Raw genomic sequence first — 24,940 nt, 5'->3', positions numbered from 1 at the left:
GGTGTCTTTTCTTCCAGACTGCCAACAAATGAACAAACATATGATGAACACAACAAGGATACCATGTGGACTCTTTCAATTAAAAAAAAAATTTGTCAAGGAACCAATATATATTTGGAGCCAATATATACAGATCTTATAACTTAATTGAGCTACAACATGGTGAGATTCGGGGTGCTATGCCTCTCTAAAAGCGTCCTTGATGCTGTCGTATTTGGAATTAACCTCTCCTTTCCTCCTCTTCTCTTCTCTGGGCTGCCGCGGTTTCACTCACAAGCTTCTCTTATTTCTCGTCTCAACTGGTTCCTCCACGGTTGATAACTCCAACCCCAGATTGGAGGAGTCTCCTCAACCGAAGGCCGGCGGTTTATCAACCCCAAGCCCTCCCCCACATCCTCTTCCAGGCAGCCAGCGGTTGACCTCTTCCGTCTCAGCACAGATAGAGGTCCCGCCTCTACCGCCTCTCCTGCACGCCAGCCCCGCCCCACGCCCCGCCCACCAGGAATACGCATGACTCCCAGCTCCCGACTCCGCCCACCAGGAACTCATCCCGTCCCGGACCCGCCCACTTCGCTTTGGCTCCACCCTTCCAGAGCCTGCACGGCCCGCCCCTAGCCCCGCCCACCCCGCGCCTGGCCCCACCACCCGGAAGTTGGCCCTGCCCCCCCCCGGGCTCCGCCCACTCCGTCCCGGGAACGCGCGTGGTCTGCTGAACGCTGGCCCGTTCCCGCGTCCGGTGCAGTCGGTCCACCTCAGGCCCAGGCCCTGGGCAAGCCAGCCGCCATGGACGGGGATGCCACTGCCGCCGCCACCGCCGCCTGCTACCAGCCGGCCAGCCCCCCGCGGGACGCCTGCGTTTATAGCAGCTGCTACTGGTGAGGGGCGCGGGCATGGCCTGCGGTCTACCCAGCTCGCCGGGAGGCGCCGGCGGGCCCCGCCTCTTCCCGGCCCCTCCTCGGGGCCGCGCCCGGTCCCCACTGCAGATTTTGCCGTTTTGGGGGAGGAGGAGCGAGAATGGCAGCTCTGGTCTCTTGAGTAGAGCGTGGGCAATTGGATGGGGCTGGGAATTCGTCCGGAATCTTAGGGCCAGTGGTGTATTACCTGTGGCGGGCGGTTTTCGGTTGGACTTGCTCAGCAGATGAGTGCCTGGGGGCGAGGATGGGTGGAACGCAGAAAAACTTTGGAAGTTTGTCTGCTGAAGTGGTTTCAGACTGAGATGAAGATCATTTTAATTTTGGAAGAGAATGGAAGCACAGAGAGTTTGAGGTAACTTTCCCAAGGTCACCCTGCTAATAGCAGCCAGGAATCGGATTCAGACCCTCTAGCATCAGAAACAATGGCCTTAACCACTAGGTTGTTACTATAATAATGGTTATGTTTACAAAGTATTTGCTATGTGCCAAGCATTGTTCTGGGCGGTGTATGTAAGCTAACTTGTTTGAGCCTCACAATAACCCTAAGGGGTAGGTACTGTTGTTATCCCCCACCTTTTTTTTTGAGACAGACTCTTGCTCTGTCTCTCTAGGTAGAGTACAGTGGTGTCACCATAGCTCACTGCAACCTCAAACTCCTGGGCTCAAGCGATCCTCCTGCCCTTAGCCTCCCTCCTGAGTAACTGGGACTACAGACATGCATCACCATGCCCAGCTAATTTTTCCTATTAATAGAGACGGGGTCTTCTTCTTGCTTAGGCTGGTCTTGAACTCCTGAGCTCAAGCCATCCTCCCGCCTCCCAGAGCGCTAGTATTACAGGCATGAGCCACGTTCTCCCTATTTTAAAGATATGTGAATGCTGAAGCATAGAGTGAGGGAATGGGGCTTTACAGGCAGAGTCTGGCTCCAGAGTCCACACTTGCACCCTGTTCTAGGCTGACTCTGCAGCTGAAACATATCCCTACCTTGGTCCTTTTCACCCCCATACCTCTCCTTTCCTTACTGAGGAATGATTTCTTCTCCAACTTCCAGTCCCTGCACAAGAAACCTCAGGGCTATCTAAAACTACCCCTCCCCTCTTGAGCTGGTCACCAAATCATTGCCACTAAGAGCTTAACAATTCATTCAGCTCTAACTGCATGTCAAGCCCAATGCCAGGTGCTTCCATTCATGCCTATGAGATAGGTTTTATTATTATCATTATTTTCATTTTAGTAATGAAGAGACTGGGCCATAGAGATGCTGTTGTTGGCCCAAGATCACACAGCTAGTATGTGGTAGTGCTGAAACTGGAACTGCTGTGCGATTCTGGAGTCTATGCATCTTAACTACCGCACTGTATTTCTTTCCTGCTTTCTCCTGAATCCAGTTAGTCCTCCTAATGTCCATTCATTGTTTCATTCCTTTATTCAATGAATGTTTATTAGGCACTTGGAGTGTATGATGCACAATTCTGGGCACTGGGGGTATAGCAGTGAACACAGTTAACAAATTCCCTCAAGGATCTCATGGTTCTTAATGTTTTGATGCAAGAAAAGCAGAAAAAAAACAAGTAAACTATGTGTGGGTGGTGGTAAGTGCTATGAGAAAAAATAAGACAATGTTAGGGATGGTGACTTATACTATGGTATATTAGGATATTTCAAGAAGACATTGTTGATAAGGTGGTATTTTAACAGAGATCTGAAGAAAGAGTGTGGGAGCTTTGTGACTACTGGAGGAAGATCATTTCAGGCAGGGAGAACAGGCCAAAGGCTCTGAGCAGGAAATGTGCAATAGGTATTCTAGGAATAGAAAGGAGGCTGACATAGTTGGAGTGGAGCAATTTAATGGAATAATGGTAAGAGAGGAACACTCTACCCCAGGGTTTCTAAATCTTGGCTCTATTGACATCTTGAGCGTGATAATTCTTTGCTGTGAGGGCTGTCCTGTATAGTACAGGATGTATAGCAGCATCCCTGGCCTCTACCCACTAGATGCTATTAGCATTCTCCCCTAGTTGTGACAACCACAGATGTTTCCAGACATTGCCAAATGTCCCGTGGGAGATAGGGGCAAAATCGCCTTTGGTGGAGAATCATTGTTCTACCCTGTCTGAACATATCAGGTAAGCATACCTTTCTTTCTACTTGTGCTCCTGCAGGTTCTTGTAAATTGAAATAAATGCCTACTCTCTATTACTGTTAGCTTCTGTCAGATGTTACTTATCCTTCAAAACCCATTTAATGATAATAATGGTAGCCAGTATTTGTGTGGGACTGTGTGGTTTGCAGAGCATTTCTGATTCTGTTTTAATTGTTTTGTAATTTTCAAACAATTGTGGAGCCCCTGCTGTGTGCCAGGGATCTTCCTCTCTCTCTGTGCTTCGGACCTCAGGCCATAACCTTGTAACCCTTGCAGAGTCTAAGTCTTTATGCTGTTTTGGCAGCCTTTCTGTTACCAGAATGATCAACTGACAGCTTGGGAACCTTACCATAATCATCTCCCACCTTTTTTTTTTTTACTAGTTAAATGGGTGTCAGGACTCACATGAAATTCAGAACTCTTTCTATTCCACTTGTGACTTCTGGTGTTTGCAAGTGTAAGGTCCCTCCCCTCCTTTTTAAACATCAAAAGTTTCATGACATTCACCATATAATGTTAGTTGTGCTCTTGAAAAACAATTGGTGATAAAAAGGGTGTAAAAAATCAGTAACTCTTACATTTAAATTTTTTTCCTCTATGTAACAGTCATACTTGTTTGAAAGATAATAGGCAATGTGTGTTCAAGCCACATTATGTATTCAGCCCAGCAATAGTGCTTGTGGTACCTGTGGATTCACTACTTCTTTGCATTAACTCTGAGCCTACCCTTACTTAGGAAGGGTGAGCAGGGAACAAACAAGAAGAAACTATCAACAACTAACTTCTATCTTCTATCTTCCCATAACCCCTTCTATCTTCCCATAACCCTCTGAATTAATGACTCCTTCCTCTATGCTCTCTGTATGCATCTTTTATGGGCTTCTGTGATGTTTGCTATTAATGGAGCTGCATGTCTCTGCTCATGGTCTGTAACCTCTAATTTATCACTATATCCTCCAAGCACTTAGCACAGTATTTTGTATACCCTAGACTCTTGAAGATGTTTGTGATAAAGTTTCCAAAACTTTTTTCGGCCAGACAGACAAATGTCTTCTCCAAACTTGGTCCTTGAACATTTAAACTAAAAAAAATTTTAGCTACTATATATACTATTAACACATGTCTTATTAAAACAGTAAATTTATGTTACTCTGTACTACAGATCATATTGGAGTAGTCAGTAGCAATCTCCTGCTGTTATCATTATTGCCACTTTTTCCTTGTGGTTTCTTATTTTATTATTTTAAAATATTTTTGAGATGGAATCTTGCTCTATTGCCCAGGCAGGAGTGCAGTTGCGTGATAGCTCACTGTAGCCTGGAACTCCTGGGCTCAAATGACCCTTCTCTGGCTCAGCCTCCCAAGTAGCTAGAACTACAGGTGTGTACCACCAGACCTGGCTAATTTTTACAGTTTTTTTGTAGAGATGGGGTCTTGCTATGTTGCCCAAGTTGGTTTTGAACTCCTGGCCTCAAGTGATCCTCTTGCCTCAGCCTCCCAAAGTGCTGGAAATATAGGTGTGAGCCACCATTCCCAGCTTTTAGGTATTTTACAGAAAAACAAAACCGTAGGAGAAAAATATGTCCAACTTCAGTATTTTAAGCCTAGTTGTATGGAGCACTGAGACAAGTAGATAAGGCCAAGACTTGTGAATTGAAAGAGTGTGTATTTTCATAAAATGATGACAGTCCTCAGTGCTGTTTGTGCCTTGCTTCATTTTCAGGTAGTGTGGTGTACATGACTGGAAAGTAGGCTTTGACAGACTGAGTCACATGCTGTGAGCAGAGAGCTGGTATAGCTAATTTTGAGCAAAGATACTATGTGGCTTATTAGAAAAAAATAGGATCCTAGAAGCTGAGTTGTGAGTACTGCCAGCAGCGACAGTGGTTGCCATGCACAGGAGTGTGGTTTGGTTACTGCTTGGTTTGATATGTTGGGCATCACTTTACTTATGTGGGTTCTAACCACTGCTTCAAATAGCCAAAGGCCTGTCATAGAGAATGGAGATTTATCTGGGGCAGAGGTGTAAGAAGATTGATTTCAGTTCAGTATGAGAAAGAACTTTCTAAAAGTCAGGCCTCCTCCTTGCTAGAGGGATTTGAGGAATCCCACTTATAGGGACTCTCTCTGAAAGAATTCCTGGCCACATCACATAATTGCTCCTGATCCTTTCCAGCCAGAAGTCCTCCTACCCAAAACACCCATCCCGTCCCTTTTCTAAGGGGAACAGGGAACCACTGTGAACTAAACTCTGTTATAAAGTGTCTATAATATGATGTGATTATGCCCACTTTACAGATTCTCAGAGAGAAAGGCAGATTCTCAGAGAGATCGAGATGTTCAAAGCTTCTTACCTTGTAAGTGGCTGAGTTGGAATTCCAGCTGTATCTAAAGTCCCTGGACCCAAAGCTTACAGAATATTGACCCAGCATTTTATCAGTTATAAAATACCTCCATACACAAGCACTGCTGTGGGAGGTAATAAGCTCTATGTTTGGAGAGCTTCACACATAGTATAGGTTGGATAACAGCTTGTTGGGACGTTTCAGAGGAGATTCAAATGTTAGCCAGTTGTTGGATAAGATGGTGTTTAAGGTCTTTTCCAACATTTTTTTTTTCTAATTGACAAATAATAACTACAGATTCATAAGGTACATAGTAATGTTTCACTAAATATAATGTATGATACTCAGATCAGGGTAATTAGTATATTGATCATCTCAAACATTTGTCAGTTCTTTGTGTTGGGAGCATTCAATATCCTTCTAACTTTGAAACTATACAATATATTGTTAACAATAGTCATCCTACAATGGTATAGAATTCTAGGACTTATTCCTTCTATCTAGCTGCACAACTTTTTAATTGTCATCATCAGTCTTCTGTTCAAATTTGAAAAACATGAGTGTTTTCCTTATATTGATTGAACAATTATTTTATTTCAGTGAGGAAAATATTTGGAAGCTCTGTGAATACATCAAAAACCACAACCAGTATCCTTTAGAGGAATGTTACGCTGTCTTCATATCTAACGAGAGGAAGATGGTAAGTTGGTGAGTGATTGCAGAAAGAAAACATGAGATTTAGGATGACATTAGAAGCTAAATATAGTATGGGTTTAGCACTGTTCTAAAGTGTGCTTTATAAAATATAGCAACATTTTAAAGTTTGGTTTTGAATGAAATTTTTTTCCTTACAGGGCACGGTTGAGTTAGAAGAGTTTAGTCCCTTACTTGTAGGTAAGGAAATATGTGATGGTATGTCTACATAGGTTAAGCCCCTTTTCTTTAGGTATTAATTTAGAGCTTTTTAAATTTCTTAGATTAGAGCCATATCCTCTCAGGTTTGAAGTAAAGATTTATCTCTGGACTTTAAATAGAACTGTAGTAAACCTATATAAAGTATAAGAAAAAGTAAGCCCTTCATGTTTTGTAAAGCACTTTTGCAGACATGGAAGCCCTGTGAAATAGACAAGATTTGGACCACTTTCTTTGTTTTATAGATAGTGAGGAAATACTCAGGGTGGTCCCATGAATAATTAAGTGGAAAAGCAAGTTTAAATATAACTATAGTAAACTTATATAAAGTATAAGAAAAAGTAAGCCCATCATGTTTTGTATAGCACTTTTGCAGACATCATCTCATTTGATCCTAATGGAAGCCCTGTGGAAGTTGGCACGATCTGGACCACTTTTTTTGTTTTATAGGTGAGGAAATACTTAGGGTGGTCCCATGAATAATTAAATGGAAAAGTAATACTTGAACCTGCCAGGACTTCCAATTCCTTATTCAGGTCCCTTTCCACTCTCCAAAGAACATTATACAATGAGTTGTGCTTTTGTGAGCTTTCATTGTTGAGAACACTTAAACTTAGAAGGATTTAGGCTTCTTCTTATTTATTCTTTCATGGCTGGGCATGGTGGGTCCACACCAGTGGTCCCTCCCACTTGGGAGGCTGAGGCAGGAAGATCGCTTGAGGTCAGGTGTTCAAGGCTACAGTGTACTATGTTTGTGCCTGTGAGTAGCAATTGTATTTCAGCCTGGGCAGCATAGCAAGACCTCATCTCTAAAAAATTAAAAACAATTTGATAGTGGTTTAACTGAAGATGTGGCTTATGAAATGCATTGTATTTTGTAGGTACCTATCTGGAAACAACAGACAAGACCTGGAAGTGGACCTGTGATCTGGGTAAGATGGTCAACATAGAGTGTCTTTTATGCATTATTACTTGTAACTCCTGAGTGGTCTGTATGTTTTAATAAAGCAGAAATGACTAGGGCAGGAGAGAAAGGCTGAGATCATAATTAATAAATTGATCTTTTGAGAATAGATGTTATTTGGTCTAAGGTAGAAGCACTGTAGGCATATTTTCTTTTAACTTTTCATTTTGAAATTATTATAGGAATGATTTTAAATGGCTAATGTGGTAGTTATATTTGTGATCTCCTAGACTGTTATCTATTTAGCACTGGAAGGAACTTTGGCAATATGTAGTCTGGCTGCACATTAGAATTATCTGGAGACTGTGTTAAAAATACAGTTTTCTGATTTAGAGAGGGGTTCCTCATGATTTAATGTTCTTTACAAGCTCCCAGATGAACGTGACTGACATTTGAAAGACTCAATCTTTTTCAGCCCCTTGATTGATTGGGCTAAGGGGTCAGTTAGTAGCCCCTTCATTTTTCAGGTGAGGAAAGAAACCCAGGAAGGCAAAGGGAGTAGCTTACAGTCACATAACTGGCTACTGGCAGAACTGGGTCTCAGACCTGGCTGCTTTCCAGTACACATCTGTGTGTCATCTTAACCTGTCCACCTTAAGAACAGAATGATAATGTAACAAACTCCTAGTTTCTGGATAGTTATTTAAAATTATATATTATTTGAATTGGCTTCATTCATTTATTTAACATATATTTATTAAGTGCCTTTGATATGCAAGGCACAAAACAAACTAAAATCCCTGGTCTCAGAGTTCATATTCTTGCTTTCTTTGCTAGCAGGTGATCTGTTGCTCTAACACGAAAGCCCAAACCCAGCAGCACTGGGGTTAGGAGTGTGGGCTCTGGAGTCGGGTGGACGGGGTTTGAGTCCCAGTCCTCCCATTGGTTGGCTGTGGGATATGGACAGGTGGTTCACTTTCTCTCTTCAGTTCCCCCCTCTGGCAGTGGGGTTGTGAGGCTAAAATGAGATACTACCCAGGAATCATTTTGCCAATACCTGGTACAGTCACTGGTACTGATGAACATTTCCATTATTTATTTAACTGATTACCTGTCAGTGGACATTTAATCTGTTTTTAGGGTTTTGTGTTTGTTTTATTTGATTTTGCTATTAGAAGGAAGGCTGTATTAGTCTTGATCTTTTTTTGTGATAATTTATGTGTGTATCAATACTGGGACCTTCCATTTCACTATCATAAAGTAACTTGGTTAACTTCAGTACTTTTTACTTCTAGGATTACCATGTTGTTTTGCTTCATGTTTCAAGTGGAGGACAGAGCTTCATTTATGATCTAGATACTGTCTTGCCATTTCCCTGCCTCTTTGACACTTATGTAGAAGATGCCTTTAAGTCTGATGATGACATTCATCCACAGTTCAGGAGGTAAGGAAATTCAGGATGGATTTACTTATTTTCTGAAGTAAGTCCTTGATGATTCTACAGTTCTTTTTGGTTTTTTGCATTTGTTTTCTAAAGATCACTTGTTTGGCATCACCATTGAGTTAATATTTGAGAATGTTTTATGTTCAAATGTTTAAAAAATATTTATGTTCAAAATGTTTTAAAGCTTTAAAGGTTATCCATCATATAAAAGGTGGGCAGTATTAAAAATTTGATGAGACCAGGTGCGGTGGGTCATGGCTATAATCCTAGCACTTTGGGAGGCCAGGGCGGGAGGATCTCTTGAGCCCAAGAGTTTGAGGTTGCAGTGAGCTATAGATATGATGACTCCACTGCACTCTATCCCAGGCAACAGCATGAGACCCTGTCTCAAAAAAAAAAAAAAAAGTTGTGTGATGAGATCTCAAACATTTTATTTGAAGCATGTTGAGGATTTCTCTCACTCTTTTGTTTAGGGTGTTGCGGGGGGGAGGGGGGACGCCTCATGGTGCCAAAATTCAAAGGGCTGTGATGACAGCACCAGAAAATCATGCTCTTTGCCCTTAAGACACAGTTGAGTAAATAAAGGCAAACAGATATATTTCTGTGCCTTTTCCTTTCTGTTTTTGATTTTAGTTTATCCTTTCCTATGAAAATAGATCTTAAAGCTGCATATGTATTTGTATGTTACTAACAGTACAGAAATGCGTGAGTTTGCCAGGCACTGTGGCTCACGCCTGTAATCCTAGCACTCTGGGAGGCTGAGGCAGGTGGATTGCTCAAGGTCAGGAGCTCGAAACTAGCCTGAGCAAGAGCGAGAGCCCATCTCTACTTAAAATAGAAAGAAATTAATTGGCCAACTAAAAATATATAGAAAAAATTAGCCGGGCATGGTGGTGCATGCCTGTAGTCCCAGCTACTCGGGAGGCTGAGGCAGAAGAATTGCTTGAGCCCAGGAGTTTGAGGTTGCTATGAGCTAGGCTGATGCCACAGCACTCTAGCCAGGGCAACAGAGTGAGACTCTGTCTCAAAAAAACAAAAACAAAAAAAATAAGAAATGCATGAGTAGTTTGTGCATGTCATAGAAAATGAATCCATGTAAAAATTGAGTTAGAATTTCCAGTGTGACATTTCGCTTATACAAGTGTATGTTGATTTATCTGCAGGAAATTTAGAGTGATCCGTGCAGATTCATACTTGAAGAACTTTGCTTCTGACCGATCTCACATGAAAGACTCCAGTGGGAACTGGAGAGAGCCTCCTCCACCATATCCCTGCATTGAAACTGGAGGTGAGCCAAGGATGCCTTCTCAGAGGGGTTTCTGATCAATCACAGTACAGGCCAACATTGTCCTTTACCCAAGGACAAAAATCAGGTCTTTGAATAAAACTCTCTGAGTGGAGGTTTGGTGAGTAGTAGTTCTATGTGTTTATTAGGTTCAGAAATGGAGTCTCTATAGAACAGGACTGGAAGGCATAAGAACTCTTGGGTGGGAAGAAGCAGAACCATGATACTTGCAAACTGCTGGGTTTTTGGATATGTCTACTGCTGGGACACTGGACATCAGAAGATCTGCACGCTTTTGTCATTTAACAGCAGGACTAATAGCACCTTGCCATGGTAGGGTTTTGTGTTATGGTAGAAGAAATCCCCATTGCATTCTTATGCTGTGTGAAATGTCATTTCTCTGACTCTGTAATAAACTCTGCATTAGAGGGAGGTGAATGTTGGCAGGTTTCATTGTACCACTTGTCTCATTTATTTATGTGCTTTTAGGCATTGGTCTAGTTGATAATTTCTTGAGATTTAAGAAGACAAAGGGTTCTTTACCCTATTACTATTGTTTGGCATTCATATGAGTTTGAAACATTATTTGTGACTAGAAGTAATTCACAACATTCCCATTTAGTGGTGAGATCATCCCAACACATGGATAATACAGTCTATGGGAAAGTGCTCTGTAAGCTATGCAGCATGCCAGAAAAATAGGACAGTAGTATTAATAGTTCAGGGAAGAAAGTAAATAGTATATTTGGCATATTTGAATGGAGTGAACTTTAAAAGAGGGCTCAAACTGATTTTTGAGGCTTTCTGTGAAAATATGTCATAATTTTAAAATTTATATTGGAATTGCTTGTTGGTATGCCAACCTGCTTCCTATCCTCAGTGTCAGAGCTGGGAAAGCTCCAAGGTTAGGAGAGGGCTCTGTGGGTCTGCCTTATATCTCGGGCAGCCTGCTGTACAGGGGCTGGTCTGGGCACAGGGTGCCTGCAGCAGCTACCCATTTCTCATTTGTATGTGAGCACCTAAGACAGGGCCTAGAGTTATAGAAGGCATTTAAAAAATACTGCCTTGTCAGCCCTGGTCCTGTTTGGACCATTCCTTCTATGAAAGTGCTGTATCTTTTTCTTATTGCTTTTAAGGTTTTTCTCTTTTATCACTGGTTTTCAACAATTTAATTATGCTGGGTTATAATGTAGTTTTCTTTAGGCTTATTCTGCTTGAGGTTTGTTGAGATTCTTAGATTGGTGAATTTGTAGTTTTCATCAAATTTGGAAACATTAGACCATTATTTCTTCAAATATTTTTTCTGAAACACCCCCGTTTTTTGTTCTTATATTTCAGCTATACCTGTGCCCCATAAATCATTGATGTTCTGTTCATTTTTTTTTCAGAATTTTTCTGTATATGCTTCATTTTGAATAGTTTTTTGTTTATAAATTCATTGGTTTTTTCATCTGCATTAATTTGTTGTTAATGCCACCCAGTACATTTTTTTTCATTTTATATATTTTATTTTTTCATCTCTAGAAATTCTCTTTGGGGCTTATTTAATATCTTCCATTTCTCTTTTCATGTGCATGTTTTATTGTACCTTTTTGAACATATAGCACATACATATAATAACTGTTTTTTTTTTGTTGTTTTTTTTTTTTTTTTTTTTGAGACAGAGTCTCACTTTTGTTGTCCAGGCTAGAGTGAGTGCCGTGGCGTCAGCCTAGCTCACAGCAACCTCAAACTCCTGGGCTCAAGCGATCCTTCTGCCTCAGCCTCCCGAGTAGCTAGGACTACAGGCATGTGCCACCATGCCCGGCTAATTTTTTTTTTTATATATATATCAGTTGGCCAATTAATTTCTTTCTGTTTATAGTAGAGACGGGGTCTCGCTCTTGCTCAGGCTGGTTTTGAACTCCTGACCTTGAGCAATCCGCCCACCTCGGCCTCCCAAGAGCTAGGATTACAGGCGTGAGCCACAGCGCCCGGCCATAATAACTGTTTTATAGTCCCTGTCAATTCCATTATCTCTGTCATTTCATTCTGTTTCTGTTGATTGATTTCTCTCCTGGTTTTGGGTCATATTTTCCTATTTCCTTTTGTGGTTGATAATATTTGCTTGAATGCTGGACTTTGTGAATTTTACACTGTTGGTTGCTGGGGTTTTAAGTACTTTTTTTTTTGAGACAGAATCTCACTTTGTTGCCCGGGCTAGAGTGCTGTGATGTCAGCCTAGCTCACAGCAACCTCAAATTCCTGGGCTCAAGCAATCCTCCTGCCTCAGCCTCCCGATTAGCTGGGACTACAGGCATGTGCCACCATGCCTAGCTAATTTTTTTCTATATATTTTTAGTTGTCCAGCTAATTTCTTTCTGTTTTTGGTAGAGACGGGGTTTCCCTCTTGCTTAGGCTGGTCTTGAACTCCTAAGCTCAAATGATCTACCCGCCTTGGCTTCCCAGAGTGCTAGGATTGGTTTTATGTACTTTTAAAGATAGTGTTGGATTTTGTTTGGGCATGCAGTTAATTTACTTGGAGTCTGTTGGATTTGCTTTTAAGTTTTTTAGTCTAGGTTCAGAGCAGCCTTTTATCTAGGGCGAATTTAGCCCCACTGCTCTGACATGACCCCTCTGAGGACTCTGCCAAATGCCATGTGTTACAAGTTCTCTCTGCTCTGGCTGATGGGGACATGGATTATTCCTAGCTCCGTGGAAGTTCTAGGAATTATTAGACCTACTGTTTTCTGGTGCTTCTTTCCCTGGCCTCATGAATTTCATTCCATGTAAGAGAAGATCAGTTATTAGCCAAAGACTCAGACATCCCTCTGAAGATCTCTAGAACTCACTCTCTCTGTCCAGTTCTCTCTTCTCTGATTCTTTGTACCCTGTGTCCGTCAATTTTGGTTTGTGTAATTAAATTGGGGCTATGCATTTGAGGCAAGAAAATCACAGAAGTGCTATCGAACTCTTACCTATTTGAATAATTTCTCCTACTTCCAGTCTTCTGGGTTGTTTTATTGCTGTTAAACCAAAATTGTGTTTTCAGTGGACATTTTTTTCCATGTATTTTTCTAGATTCCAAAATGAACCTGAATGATTTCATCAGTATGGATCCTGAGGTAGGATGGGGAGCTGTCTACACTCTATCTGAATTTGTGCATCGGTTTGGCAGTAAAAATTACTGAACTTGACATTAGGATGTGGAACTGTGGAGAAATTCTGGGACATGAACAAGCTATCCCTTCATTTAGGATAGCAAACATGGTACAGTTGGCTTGGAATTATGTTTTTCACTTTTAATTTAATTGAATGGAAACATGAGTGAATATAAATATTGTAAGTGAACTATGTAATAACTTTTTTTGGATATGTCAGGTTGAAACTTGATATAGTATATAATTGCTAAGCTATTCCTTTGGCTTATTTGTTAAAACATATGACAACTTATGCCAGTGATCGTTTTTGTTGAGATAGAGGTGTGGGCTTAGAGCCATACCCTCGTGTCTGTTCTGGATGTTTTGTGTCTCTCCAGCTACATTGTAAGCTCCTTGAGGGCAGGGCTGTGGCTTATTGCTCTGTGAATCTCTAATGCCTGTGAAAGGTGCCCATAAAATGTTTTCTGGTGAATGTGCCATTGCTTAACAAGGGATGATATTGTGAGCTGAATCAGCAGTAAGTATTAGTCTTTTTGGACTAGGATATTGTTAAAAAGATTGCAGCCCTCTCAGACTTGAGTGTTATTTGGCCTATTTATACATGATTTTAAATAAAATTGATTTAAAATTAATTTTGTTCTGAAGATTTTGTGTCACTCTTGATGATCTGAAATACCTAAGACTGTCTCAATCATAGGTGATAACTGTGGCTTTAAAATATATTTATCACATGTGCCTTCTTGAAGATGACTTGGTCATTTGGCTTTAATTATTCCAAATGATTAAATAATTCCAAATAAAAGGTATTTGGCATTAAATTGGCATATAGTACTATAGTACTCTAATTCATAGTTTCATGGTTCTACTGTAAAAATGAACAACTTCTTGTAGTCTAAGCTTTTGTTCTTAGATGAGTTTTCTATTTGTTAAGAAACCGCCACTTCAAAGGAATCCCTTGCCTTGTGCTGTGGAATGTACAACTGTAATCATTTACTCAGGAATCAGCTTCCGTGGTTCAGGGTTATCATCCGCTCCTTAGTGAGAAGGAGCTGAAGACCTGTCTCAGTACCTGCTGTCTCTTCTCTCTGGTTGGTTGTAGGTATACATGTTGACTATATAGTACTTGTTCTAGAAACTGGTGACAGTCTCTCCCTTTTGTCACATTTATAAAACACAGAGTTACCAAAGCCCCTTAGTTATAACACTAGAGAACGATCCAGGCTGAGTATAATAATGGTCCAGTATAATTACGGTCCAGCTTCTGCTCCTCAGAGTGGGCAAAAGGAAGTAAGTAGCCCCCCATGCCACATTCTCGTTTGTGTGGCACACGGTAGATGCTCAACAAACATTTGTTGAATGAGTATATGTTTATGAGGTTCTCCAAATGTCATCTGTTAGCTGTTAGTTATAAAATTAATGAAATGGTATATAACTGCACACATAAAATTGCTATAACCAGTTGATTAGGTTGGATTTGGTCATGAGACATAATGGTTACCACCAAAGCTATTTTTCTCTTGGTGAAGAAATGATGGGGACACTATGTGGTTGGGCTTCTGTCTCTCCTTTTGCCCTCTGCCCCACTATATTCCCTTCCAGTCCTGTTTAAACTTTATTGTTGATGCCTCTTCTGAAAAGGTTTGGAAGTATCCCCAACTAATTAGAACATTTTGTGAGGATATCCATGTCCCTGTGTACCATGACTGAAGAACACAGTGGGAAGGAACAATATCCCTGTATTTTTGTCTGGTTGAAACCACAGATTAAGTTTAGCTTGTTGTGGTATAGGAGGGGTTTCTAACGTGGAGTCCTAATGCACATGTGTGTGTACATGAGTACATTTTTCTGGAGAAAGGACAAATAGCTTGTGTCATCTTTTTTATTCATTTAAGAATATTTATTATTATTATTATTTTCCTTATTGAGGGCCTACATGTTAGATGCTAGTGATCAAAACAAGAATAGTTCCTGCCCTCATGTAGCTTACAGGCTAATGACAGAGACATCCATCAGAGAATCACACAAATGACTATAGGATTACAACTGTGAAAAGTGCAATTAAGGAGAGAGAATGGTTCTATGAGAACATGTAATGGGGAAACAAGCTGATAAAGGAGGCTTCCTTAAGGAATTGTTGCATTCACTCAACGACTAGCTCCTACTGTGTGCTAAGCACAGTTCCTGCCCTGGTGATTCAGCTGTGAATCCTGTGCTCATAAGTCTCACATTCTGGTGGAGAAGATGAACAATGAAGTTCGATGTGTGGAAGGATGGTTGCTACTTACTGAGTTGGTAATATTGTGGGTGGGGCAGTTTTGGGGACAAAGATCAGTTTTATTTTTGGCATGTTAAAATTGAGGTGCCAGTGAGATGTCTAAGAGGAGACATAGGAGTTGGATGAAGGGGTCTGGGATTCAGGGGAGAGATGTAGGATGGGAACATCAAATTGGGAGAATAGGAGTTGGATGAAGGGGTCTGGGATTCAGGGGAGACATGTAGGATGGGAACATCAAATTGGGAGAATAGGTGGCATTTAAAGGCACAGGACTCTGTCAGATCACTGAGCATGAGCATAGATAGAGAAGAAGTCCATGGACCCAGCCTTGGGAGCTTTTATATTTAGGGGTCGGGAGATAGGGAGTCACCAGTAAAGGGGGCAGAAGGAATGGCCAACGAGGGAGGAGGAGAAAACAAGGCCCAGAGGAGACAGTGATTCAAGAAGGAAAGAAGGATTAGCCATGTCAAATGCTCTGATCAGTTGAGTAAGCCAAGGACAGAGATGGCCATCAGCTTTGGCAGCATGGGGAGTATGGCAATTGCAGTGGAGTGGTGGGGAAGAAAGCCTAATGGAAATGGGTTCAGAAGAGGACAGGAGGAAGGAAGTTGAGTAAAGGGAGCAGAGAAGGCAGCAGTACCACAGTGGGATGTGGGTTGAGGGTGACTCCTGTTTGCCTAGTACTCATCTAATTCTTCCTTTATGAGGAATGAATTAACCATGTCTAGTCCTCCAAGGAGACCTCCAGTGACATCAAAGACCCCTCCTCCAAGTCCTCTGGCTCTTGTGCAGGGCAAATGCTGCTGCTCATTTCATGAGCTGCGAGACACCCATTTTGGCTAGATCCAACCCTTGGGTCTCACAGTCCTTCAGCACAGACAGAGAGGAAAGAAAGCTGCTGGGTAACCTTCAGGGGTATTGCACCCAGGTCATGGAGAAGCCTCAGCCACCATCCCTAAGAACTTGCTTTTTTCCTTGTCCCCTTCCCATTTTGCAATGTTTACTCCACAAAGCAGCCAAAGTGATCTTTTACAAACCAAATCAGATCATCTCATCCCCCTGTTTTAAAACAACAGCCACCACCTACTGCTTTACAATGGCTTTAACATGCCTGTAAGCTACAATCTGTCTACTGTGGCCCTCACGCCTGTGTGGCCTGGCCTGTGGCTGCCTCTGATTTCAGCTCCCCCACTCCCAGCCCAGAACCCGTCCCGCCTCCCTCATTAGGTTTGCTGCTGAGCAAGACAAGCTCATTCCTTCCTCAGGGACCTCATGCTTTTATCTTCCCTGATCGATTCTTCCCCTTTCCTGTAGCTTCTGCTGGCTCATTTAGGTCTCAGCTCCTAGGCCTTCCCTGATGACTTACCTAACTCTGACTGACACTGTCAACCTCACCTTACCCTGTTTTTCTTCATAGCAGTTCTCACTAACTGAAATTATCTTGCACATTTATTTGTTTGAAAGTCTGTTTTCTATCTCCCTTCACGAGCACATGAGTCCGCTCTGCCTTACTCTCCCCTCTAATGCCGTGCCTAGTACAGCGTCTGACACATCACAGTAGGTACTCAACAGATAGTCCTCAGATGTTCAATGAAGGAACAGTTCCTGTCACCAAAGGGATCTGGAACATCGAGTTCCCCGCTCCGCTGGATCTCTGGGTAATGCTAGAAAAGTACTGCTTTATCCTTACTCTTTGATTTCTTCCCTTTGACCACATTCTGTTCCTTTTTTAGATTATCCTGTCCTTTGTCAAGCAGATTTCTGTTGCAGTCCCTCAAGCCTTAACTCCAGGTCCTACTCTTCTACTTTTTGGTCTGGAAAGGACATTACGGATGACTTCTGCGGGGAGCAAAGAACACCATGAGCTGATTTAATTAGTTTTACTCTCACATTCTTGGCAGGCATCTCATTGCAGCTTCTTATCACAAACACAGATGGAAAGCACCTTGTCTTGTCTGAGATTGAGACTAGGAGCTCACAGTACATGTTTCTCCTTCCTCTAAGCTGACTGTGCAGCCTAGCACCAGAGAATGAACTATCTCTTTTATCCTCTCACCCCAAGGAGAACATGGCTTTGGCCATGAGCTACAGCAGGCATCTGTTGGGGACAGGCTTTTAATAATTTGTTATCAAGGGAGCAATCATAGCAAAATTTCACTTACAGTTAATAGGCATTTTTTCCTGAGGTTTCCATGGGGACCTGGAGTTTTAGAGCAATTTCTGGGAAGAACATTGGACAGAAATTGAGGGGCAAAATGTTAGTACAGTCACACTGTTCTGGCACACACTGTTCCTGCAGCTATAGGTGATAGATGAGTCACTCCTATTCAAGGCCCACAGGATGCAGAGCTGTGTGCGATTTCCTTGAGGCCATATGGGGGCCAGATGCTGGGGAAATCTTATCTCTGCACTCAGAATACAAGAAAAACAAGCTTTAAGTCCATGGCTTTCATTACAGTTTTGCATTTGCTCAGCACACACTGTGTGACCTTGGAGATATCACTTAACCTCTCTGGACATTGGTTGCCTCACCTAAGAAAGAGTTATTTTGAGGCTCAAATGAGATTGTGTGTGTGTGTGTGTGAGAGAGAGAGAATGTTTCATACTCTGAGAGGTAAACAGTTTTAAATAGCTAATACTTATTTCATGCCTAATATGTACGGGATAGTCCTTCTAGGCTCTTTATGTGTATGTACTCATTTAATCCTCAAAACAACAATCTAAGGTAGATACTACTATTCTCTTCATGTTACGGGTTAGGAAACCAAGGCACAATGAGGAAAGTGACTTACCCCAAACCGTGGTGCTAGTGAGTGGCAGAAACAGGATTTGAATCCAGGCGTTCCTGCTCCAGGGCCTGGCTGCCATCCATTTTACCCAGTTCCCAGCTCACTAGAAAATTGCTTTCTATTGCAGGGCAGGAGTGGATCTTTGAGCATCACCATGGCCTGGGTGAAGGGTCCTTCACAGATATCCACCCAAAGTAACTTACCTTGTAGTTACTGCTAAGAACCTTTATCAGTGAATTTCAAACTTAAGTGAGCCTAAGATTCAGGGGAGAGTTTGTTAACAAGGCAGATGTTCAGACTCCTCCCTAGAGATTCGGATTCAGTAAGCATACCAGTCAGGCTTCATTTGCAGGTAAAAGAAATTACTTTCACTCTCTGAATCCACAGGGGATTTGATTCAAAGTCACAGAGTGGGAAACAAACATCTGGAGAGAGGGTCATGGGTATAGCGGCTGGAGAGGCACTCACTTCTACGCCTGGTTGTCCAGACCTGTGAACTCCGGCAGCACTGTCACTGGCTCAGAGCATGTGCTGCATCCTATAGGACAGAAGTCCAGCATCACCAGGTGGCATCTCCCAGTGGATGCCGATCTCAGCTTCCAGTAGGCCATCCATTCTACCATCCAGAAGATCAGCTACTTCTGGGTTAAGGGGACCATGGTAAGACCAGAGATCCTGGGGACACCTGCACACTGACTCAGCTCTTTTGCTGTAACTGGATTCATGATCAGAAGCAATGTTGCTGACAGATATTATGACAGTGGATAAGGCATTCAGTTAGCTGGTAAGTTGCTGGCAGGAGCATGGTGATCAGGAAAAGGAAATCCACATGCAGAATAAGCGTATATTCAAGGGAGGGGAAAAGTCACCACTCTTCTACATAGGAAGGTGCCATAGCTCGGCCTTGGTCTCCACTTACGGCTTCAACAGAGGTAGCAGCTATATCAACTTTGGTAAGGGAAGGGCGGTCATTGAGTCTGTGCACACCTCCATCCCTGCTGCCGTAGCCACTTGGCTCACGGGCCCACAGTGTAAACACTTTCCCAGGGTGCTGGGAAAGAACTGAATAACTTGCACAGAGGGGTCATCTCACCTCCCTGGTTCTTCAGTGCTTCCTTCTCAGTGAGGGCCTGTAGTGAGCAACCACTTGATACCAATGTCCTCAAACTCCAGGGTCCAGAAATCAGCATTCTAATAGCCAGACCCACCCCCACTTCCCCACCTGTGAGTCCACTTTGGGCATTCTTGGGACTATACATCGTGAAATATGGATTTAGGTATTTTGCTAATTTTAAGTATAGTTAGGCTGTTTTTATTAAGTGTCTGAATACCAGTGTAGGTAATTATGGAAGGTGGCAAGAGAGGTCAAGAACTGTATCTCAGCCTATTCACGTTTGGTTTTAAAATGTGCTAATACCCTTAATTGAGGTATCTGGTTTGGCTGGGGAATAATAGAGTTTTGGATTTACTTGTACCTCTGGATTTTAAGAACTTTTTGTTGTTGTTGTTGAGACAGGGTTTCACTGTCACCCAGCCTGTGGTGCAGTGGCACAATCACAGCTCAATGTAGCCTTGAACTCCTAGGCTCAAGTGATCCTCCCACCTCAGCCTCCCAAAGTGCTGGGATTACAGGTGTGAACCGCCCTGCCTGGCCAAGAACATCTTTTTAGCTCTGATCCCTTATGACAAGTAAGACTTAAAGTGGCGACCTTCCCCAAGGGGCGTGATATTTAGCCAAAGTCCAGTGGCCACGATGTTCCATTTCAAAGGTACTTATAATTGGACAGTGCTTGTATTTCCAGATAAACACTTTGTTAATCATCCTGCTTGGTCCTGATGCTTTTGAATATGGAGAAAACTTCTATATTGCAGGGATTTTGTTTTAAAACTCGGAACCTAAGATGCACATCTTAAATATCTAAGGCAATAGGCATTTTTAGTAAACAAAATCACAGAGAGTGTTACTGAACTTGATTTCATAATTATCTCATTGCATGAAGTAATTATTTCTGTCACTGATGAGCAATAATCCTTACAGGAATTAAACCAGAATAAAGTAGATATTTGGGCTCTTCACCAGGTATTGCAGGAAAAGTCAGGAGTTATTTTACATGATTGCCTCAGGGAAAAAAGATAGTTAATTCTTTTTTTTTTTTTTTTTATTTTGGCGTATTATGGGGGTACAGATTTTAAGCTTTCAATAAATGCCCATTTCCCCCCTAGTTAATTCTTTTTTTAAAAAAACCTGTCATTTAAAAATGATTCTTTTGAGGGGGGCATGAGCAATATACGTAACCTTAACATTTGTACCCCCATAATATGCTGAAATTTAAAAAAATGATTCTTTTATTTTCCTGTTTCTTAGCTCTATCTCTTGAATGACTTTGCTGTTTATGCCTTCTAGGCATCTTGGAAACTGAAAAACAAACAAATCAGGCTGGGTGAGGTGGCTCACCTAGCACTGGGAGGCAGAGGAAAGATTGCTTGAGGTCAGGAGTTTGAGCAACAGCAAGACCCTGGTCTTTACTAAAAATAGAAAAAAATGAGTCGGGCAACTAAAAATAGAAAAATAAAAATGAGCCAGGTGTGGTGGCACTCGCCTATAGTCCCAGCTACTTGGGAGGCTGAGGCAGGAGGATCTCTTGAGCCCAGAAGTTTGAGGTAGCTGTGAGGTAGGCTGATGGATGCCACAGCACTCTAGCCTGGGCAATATAGCGAGACTGTCTCCACAAAAAAAAAATAAATAAAAAACAACAACAACAAAAAAAAGAAAAACAAAACCAATCAATTTGGTTCAACCTCTATGGAGGGCAATCCAGATGTTTATCTATAAAAATGACCTATGACCATTTCCTTTGACTTAGTAATTTCTCCTCTAGGAATTTATCTTAGACATATACTGCATTCATGTAAAATGATGGATACGCAAGATTATTCATTGTAGCCTTGTGCATAGCAATGGAAGATTGGAAATCTCCTGTAGGCTTATCAGCTGGGAACTGATGAAATTATGATGCAGCTGGTGAAATTATGATGCAGCTAGAACAGAAAATATATGAGGACATTTAATGTTTCTTAAGCTGAGTGGTTTTTTAAATTTTAAACTTATGATTTAATATTCTTTTGCATTTATTAAATGTTTAATAAAATTAAGTTTAAATGGCAAGTGAAAATGTGTATTAAAAGATAAAAATGTATGTATATTTGATTGTATCTGGGCAAAATATCTAAAAGAATATCTAATATCCAAAAGAAACTGATAGTATCGGTTAGCTCAGGAGGAGAAAAATGGGTGGCCGGGGCAAAGGAGGGAGGGAAATTTCATTGTATATCCTTTATGTTTTTAAGAGTTGTAAGCCCTGTGAATATATTACTTACTAAGAGTAGAATTAAAATAAAAACCCAAATAACCCACACCTTCTTTTACTTACACGGGTATCCACACATGCTTTTTATTTTTATTTTTTAACAAACACAACTTTTAACAGGTATAGCTTCAGATGCTCTCTGTGGTTTAAGTTTCATTGACGAACAGCAGAAAAAGACAAGAAAAATAGTTTTTGTATAATATTATACTGCTCTTAGCCTGTTTGTTCAACACTTCTAACCCTTTGACTTGGCTGCTGTAAGTAAAAGTGAGACCTTTAAATTGTGTCAAGGTGAAACCTTTACACGGCTAAGGAGCTGTGTGTATATGCCAGGCAGCGTGTACTGCCGTGCCATAGGTGGCTCTGAGCTGTCATTTGGCGGCAGGGGTGCTCAGGAGTCCTGACAGCTCACACACACACACACACAGAACCTTCTTAGCAGATGTGCGAGATAGAAAAAACCAACTGTGTTTCTCATCTCTCATGCTCAACAGTCAACAACGCTTCACTTCTGGCACCAGATGTGTGGGTTTTTTTTCCTACACAGCGGTCGATTCTCCAGTGATACCAGCTGGGTGTCCTAGAATGCAATTCAATTCTGACACTATCTGCTTGCAGTTAGAGTCAGATGCCAAGGTTAAGAGCACAGAACTATAAGACTGCCTCCCACTTGAGACATTGGTCGAAAGTAGTAGGTTGTCACCTATGCTTCTGTCTGACCTGCCATGAATTGGGGTTGCCACGACTGTCTCCTCTAGTTTGATTAATTTGCTAGGTTGGCTCACAGAACTCAGGGAAACATGTAACATTTACCAGTTCATTATATTAATAAAGGATTTGATGAAGGGTGCAGATGAACAAGATGAATAGATACATAGGGCGAGGTCTGGAAGGGTCCCAAGCACAGGAGTTTCTGTCCCCGTGGAGATGGGGTGTGCCACCCTCCTGGCTCATGGATGCATTCACCAGCTCAAAAGCTGTCCACACCTGCTAGTTCAAGGATTTTTACTGGGACTTCATCATGTAGGCATGATGGATTATTAACTCCATTTCCAGCCTCTCCCCTATCTCCAAAGAGTGTGGGGGTGTGGCTGAAAGCACTAAGCTCTAATCATGGGTTGGTTTTTCTAGTGACCAGGCCCTATTCAGGAGCCCATCAAGAGTTACCTCATTAGAACAAAAGACTCTTCTACCACCCAGGAAATTCCGAGGGATTTCAGAGTTCTGTGTCGCATGTTCCTATTTACTGAGGAAATGACAAAGGTTTGGGAGCTCTGTCTGGGGTACAGCTGTCTCTGGGACAGATATCAGATGATTAGAACAAAAGTCTCCTAGCTCCCTTATTGCTCAGGAAATTGCCAGGTTTTTAACGGAGCTCTGGGGTAGAGACCCCAATGTATATGATTCTTATTGTTTCGTAGCAGATATCTCATGATTTCTTTAAAAAATCTTAAAATAGCACCTTGAGAAAACCCCTAATGATAGCTGACATTTATTGGGTACTCATTTTGTGCAAGGCATTGCTCAAAGCTACTTGTTGGGTATAAAACTGTTAGTCCTTACAATAACCTTGTGAAGTAGGAGTTACTATTGTCCATACTTTTCAGATAAGGAAATGGGTGTGGGCAACTTGCCCAAAGTAGCATAGTTAATATATAGAGGAACACGATTTGAGCCTGGGTCTGATTCCAGAATCACTACATTCATAAAATGAAGATACAGTCACCTTGGAATAAATCCAAAGCAAAAATGAAGGCATTGCTTCTCATACTGGTCATGGGTTTGAGGAGTAGGGTGGATCTTGGAGATTTTATTAATGTTTTGAGGATTTGGTAGCGGTTTTACTGGTTGAAAGTGACAAAGGAAGCAAGGAGAGAACGACATGCTCTACTATCTGGGGGTGGGTCTAGGAGGCATACCATCCGACTTTTATGCTCAGGTGCATTTCACGTTTCTGCCAGGTACTCTGCTCAGGGCTTCTGGAGTCTCTCATTTGGTCCCAAATCAGTTCTTCCAGGTGGCATAGCAGAAGCTGTCAATTCCCTCCCTCCCCAACATGCCCTCTCCTTACCCTTCCTTACCTAAGTGACCTAACATGCTTGGTCCTGGCTGGGGCAGGTGGAAAGCATGGAGGAGTTAACATACCCTGGAGCAGCCTTCAGCCCTGAGGGGTGGGAGTGGGTAAACAGGTTCGCCTGCTTGCTCCTTGGAGGCTACCACTCTGAGCTAGGTGCTATACCACCTCCCAGGGGTCCCCAGCAGGATTGATCCTCAGCTGCCCACAACAGCAGACCCACTTGGCACCTTGCTTAGTAACCTGGCTGGCTTCCTTGTTCCCTGTTCCCTGACTCACTTTCTCATGCCCAGGATGGTCTCTTGAAGTCATACAAATAGTACCCAAGTTCTTGTCTCAAGATCTGCTTTGGGGAACCCAACTGAAGGCAGTTTACAGGTGATAATATCTAGGCCCAGACAAGTTATTTCACTTGTTTAAGCTCACATACCCAGTATGTAGCAAATCTAGGAGGTGAACCCAGGTTTGCTTAGCCCCAGCCTGATGTTATTTTCTGCTCCACCATGCTTAGTATGTACTATAAAGCCACCCTAGATCCTTTGACATGCTTGGCTTTCCTCTTAGAGTCTGGCCTATTGACCATGAACTCATAAAAGGCAGGACTATGGTCTTGATCATTTTGTGTACCCAAGATCAGCAAGAACTGTGTCTTTCAGAGAGTAGATGCTCAATAAGGATTTATCGAAAGGAGGCCAGATAGAGCAAAGGGAAGAGTGTGGGAGGAGAGAGGCTGCAGTTGGGGGCATGGAATTGAAGTGTGGAAGAGAGAGAGAGGCAGCAGGTGCTCTGACATGGGAATGACTTGCCTTGGAGGAGGCCATGGTTGGAACTAGAAGACTCCAGAGGTCCACAGGTGAGCAGAAAAATTATAGGAGAACTTGAAAAGTCAATTTTCTTGGAAATCATGTGTGAGAAAGGGAAATCTAGTAGGAAAAAAAAAAATCATTTTCAGTGCATGTATCCTTGAAGGGAAGGTTTTTTTTAAAATTATTTTTGGTTTTTAACATGAGAATAGTTAAATTTGTAGAAAGGACATTGGATGGATTTTCATCAGAGTAAAGTATACAAATCAGATACTTTAGGGTAGTGTTTTTCAAATTATACAAGGCCCTAGAACTTCTAGGAACCCTCTTAGAAGCCTCCTCAAGAAGAAGCTAATAGGCCGGGCGCTGTGGCTCACGCCTGTAATCCTAGCTCTTGGGAGGCCGAGGCGGGCGGATTGCTCAAGGTCAGGAGTTCAAAACCAGCCTGAGCAAGAGCGAGACCCCGCCTCTACTATAAATAGAAAGAAATCAATTGGCCAACTGATATATATATATAAAAAATTAGCCGGGCATGGTGGCGCAT

The 24,940-nt window shown here is 42.1% G+C and overlaps 1 protein-coding gene across 4 annotated transcripts; it reads left to right on the top strand.

Moving 5' to 3' along the window:
- Positions 1 to 677: 677 nt before the first annotated feature.
- NTAQ1 (N-terminal glutamine amidase 1) lies at positions 678 to 13,719 on the top strand. Of its 4 annotated transcripts, XM_076005047.1 has the most exons (7): positions 678 to 875; positions 5,356 to 5,414; positions 6,003 to 6,102; positions 7,196 to 7,246; positions 8,514 to 8,662; positions 9,826 to 9,950; positions 13,008 to 13,719. In XM_076005047.1, exons 3-7 carry the CDS (start codon positions 6,100 to 6,102, stop codon positions 13,115 to 13,117), a joined length of 438 nt encoding a protein of 145 aa, XP_075861162.1. In that variant the 5' UTR covers positions 678 to 875; positions 5,356 to 5,414; positions 6,003 to 6,099; the 3' UTR covers positions 13,118 to 13,719. The 4 variants fall into 4 exon arrangements, with proteins under 4 accessions (XP_075861162.1, XP_012598792.1, XP_012598791.1 ...); XM_012743338.2 differs by lacking the exon at positions 5,356 to 5,414; XM_012743337.2 differs by lacking the exons at positions 678 to 875; positions 5,356 to 5,414 and adding an exon at positions 903 to 3,040.
- Positions 13,720 to 24,940: the final 11,221 nt, after the last annotated feature.

Source organism: Microcebus murinus, chromosome 7 (assembly GCF_040939455.1).
Source record: "Microcebus murinus isolate Inina chromosome 7, M.murinus_Inina_mat1.0, whole genome shotgun sequence".
In the NCBI taxonomy this organism is placed as follows: domain Eukaryota; kingdom Metazoa; phylum Chordata; class Mammalia; order Primates; family Cheirogaleidae; genus Microcebus; species Microcebus murinus.
Note: the sequence above shows the minus strand (reverse complement) of the source record. Positions and strands in the feature narration are given on the sequence as shown.

Excerpts from the sequence above, each read along its gene's own strand:
- NTAQ1 (XM_012743337.2), top strand. The coding sequence starts at position 2,910 with ATGCTATTAGCATTCTCCCCTAGTTGTGACAACCACAGATGTTTCCAG. Across the intron at positions 6,103-7,195 it reads TATCTAACGAGAGGAAGATG|GTACCTATCTGGAAACAACA; the intron begins GTAAGTTGGTGA and ends TGTATTTTGTAG. Across the intron at positions 9,951-13,007 it reads TCCCTGCATTGAAACTGGAG|ATTCCAAAATGAACCTGAAT; the intron begins GTGAGCCAAGGA and ends GTATTTTTCTAG.